The sequence below is a fragment of the Lactuca serriola genome, chromosome 8 (genome assembly GCF_051521515.1).
Source record: "Lactuca serriola cultivar US96UC23 chromosome 8, Lser_US96UC23_V15, whole genome shotgun sequence".
Classification (NCBI taxonomy): domain Eukaryota; kingdom Viridiplantae; phylum Streptophyta; class Magnoliopsida; order Asterales; family Asteraceae; genus Lactuca; species Lactuca serriola.
Genome location: NC_136415.1, coordinates 161781582 through 161783728, shown reverse-complemented (window position 1 = coordinate 161783728; position 2147 = coordinate 161781582). Strand labels below are relative to the sequence as shown.

Sequence of the window (2147 nt, the reverse complement as noted above, 5' to 3'; positions counted from 1 at the left end):
TCCGTTGTTCTGCAAGTATGGAATCCATCATTGTGGTTACTATGCAACAGAGTTTGTGACAGAAACCAATTCCATGGTTCAATTGCAACGGAAGTATCATTCGTAGGTATTTGCTATGGAATATGATTTCGTTTTCTTGTTTTGCTATGGAACAAAACAAGTAGCTAATTTGTAACAACATTTGTTGGGATGTTGTATGCTAAATTAATTTTGATATACTATGGATGAATTATTATTATTATGATCATTAGAATTTGTAAGATATGGTTTGAATGAATTTTTTTTTTGAACTGGTAATATGTGGCATAAACTATTGGCTAAAAAAATGTAAAAATGAATTATAAAGTAGATATTGCTGCCAAACAGACTCAAACTTAAGCTTATGCTAGAAAAGGGCACGGTTAAGCCAGTTGTGCTAATCAAGTTGTGTATAATATCTTGAAAACATAGTATATAATGAATAAGTAACAACGAATTCATTACAAAGTTATTTTTAATTACATTAACCGGGCATGTTAAAGTATATATAATCTATGTAGATTATTTTCCTTAATAACGAATTCATTACAAACTTATTTTTAATTACATTAACTATACTTCATCACAAAAATAATATGGGTTTTACATATACTTCATCCTACTCAAACAACATAGCCTAAAAATGACTAAAATGCCCTTTAAACAGAATGATGTAAACACAAAACCAAAATAAAATTATAGTAGTAGTATACAACTTCATATACAATACAATAAGAACACTGATATTCAATGTCCATTCTATTATCAACCATTAATATTTTTAAGAAATATACAAAACCTACCATACTCTACATACCAACGTCAAACCGTGCAATATCTTTGTCGATCCTCATCCTCTTCATGGCCTATTGCCAATGCACCTTTAACAGAATGACGTGGGTCTTCACATTGGAATGTGATGTTATTCATTGTAAGTCTACGAACAACATCAACAGCCTGCAACAACTCTTTGGCACTATCAACAACACCCGTGTACTCCCATCATATGGAACTACCCATCCAAAATAGGCATCACGTAATTGTAAACCTACACATTAAAATATCCATTAATGAATCCAATTCACCCTTTTCAATAAAATAGTAAATATCACTATATATATATATATATATATATATATATATATATATATATAATTTAATTTACATATATACCATATATACATACTTGCATCACATTGATGAGACCCTCTTGAAATGTAGATCAATTCAAGCAAATAAATTGCCTCAAGATGATCTTCATCTGCTGCTTGTCTCAATGAAGTCATTCCTAAATCAAAATTTCCATAATAAAAGCACTCATCCTGTTAACAGAATAACAATATCAATATATAACATCAATGACACTAAATATTAATAAATGGTATACAGTACATATAATTACTGAATCTACACATACAATTCCTAATCTGAACATGGCTTCAATGTTATTATGCAATGCACATGAGCGTATAAATAAATCAACTTTTCGATTTTTGGGACCCGTTCCTTCAAACATGTCAATGTATGCTGTTCTGTACACTAGAGGATCACCCCCTGCTTCATACATCTTCTTTGAACTTCAAAAATTTAAATACACAATAAATAACAAACAAATAAAGTTTTATTTCATCAAATATACATTCATTAGTTGATGTTTTTTGACAATTACCAAAGTCTTGTAGGGACGATGTCTTTTGCAGTTTCTGACCCTAATACTACAAATATCCGACTCAAAAGCTCTAGTGGGAGATCATCTAACGAACGGTGACTTCTAGTATTCGACATTCTACTTACAAAATACACAGTTGAGTAGTTGATTTCAATGTATTTTTTTAAAAACTAAGCATAACTATGAATGACAGTATAACAGTGTATGGAAAAAAACTTACTTTATGCTGATCTGGTCGAGAGGAGTACATGAGTCTTTATTATCGGAGAAAATCGTTTTTGAGAACGATTATCATTCGACTATTTAGGGGTTTTAATGTTTGTATGCAGATTTATCGTCTGGAAAAGTTAAGATGTTCTGAATGGTTGAAGAATTGGAATGCCAGTGTGACGTGCCAGTGTGACGTCAGAGGTATGATGGCGCTTTAACAATTTAGAGTGCAAAAAAACCAAATTGTCCC

The 2147-nt window shown here is 30.9% G+C and overlaps 1 protein-coding gene across 1 annotated transcript; it reads right to left on the bottom strand.

Moving 5' to 3' along the window:
- Positions 1-840: 840 nt before the first annotated feature.
- LOC145067570 (F-box protein At2g35280-like) lies at positions 841-1803 on the bottom strand. The gene is made up of 5 exons (XM_079014683.1): positions 1688-1803; positions 1436-1595; positions 1205-1340; positions 1035-1066; positions 841-975 (listed from the first exon to the last, which is right to left on the bottom strand). The coding sequence occupies exons 1-5, from the start codon at positions 1801-1803 to the stop codon at positions 841-843; spliced, it is 579 nt and encodes a 192-aa protein (XP_078870809.1).
- Positions 1804-2147: the final 344 nt, after the last annotated feature.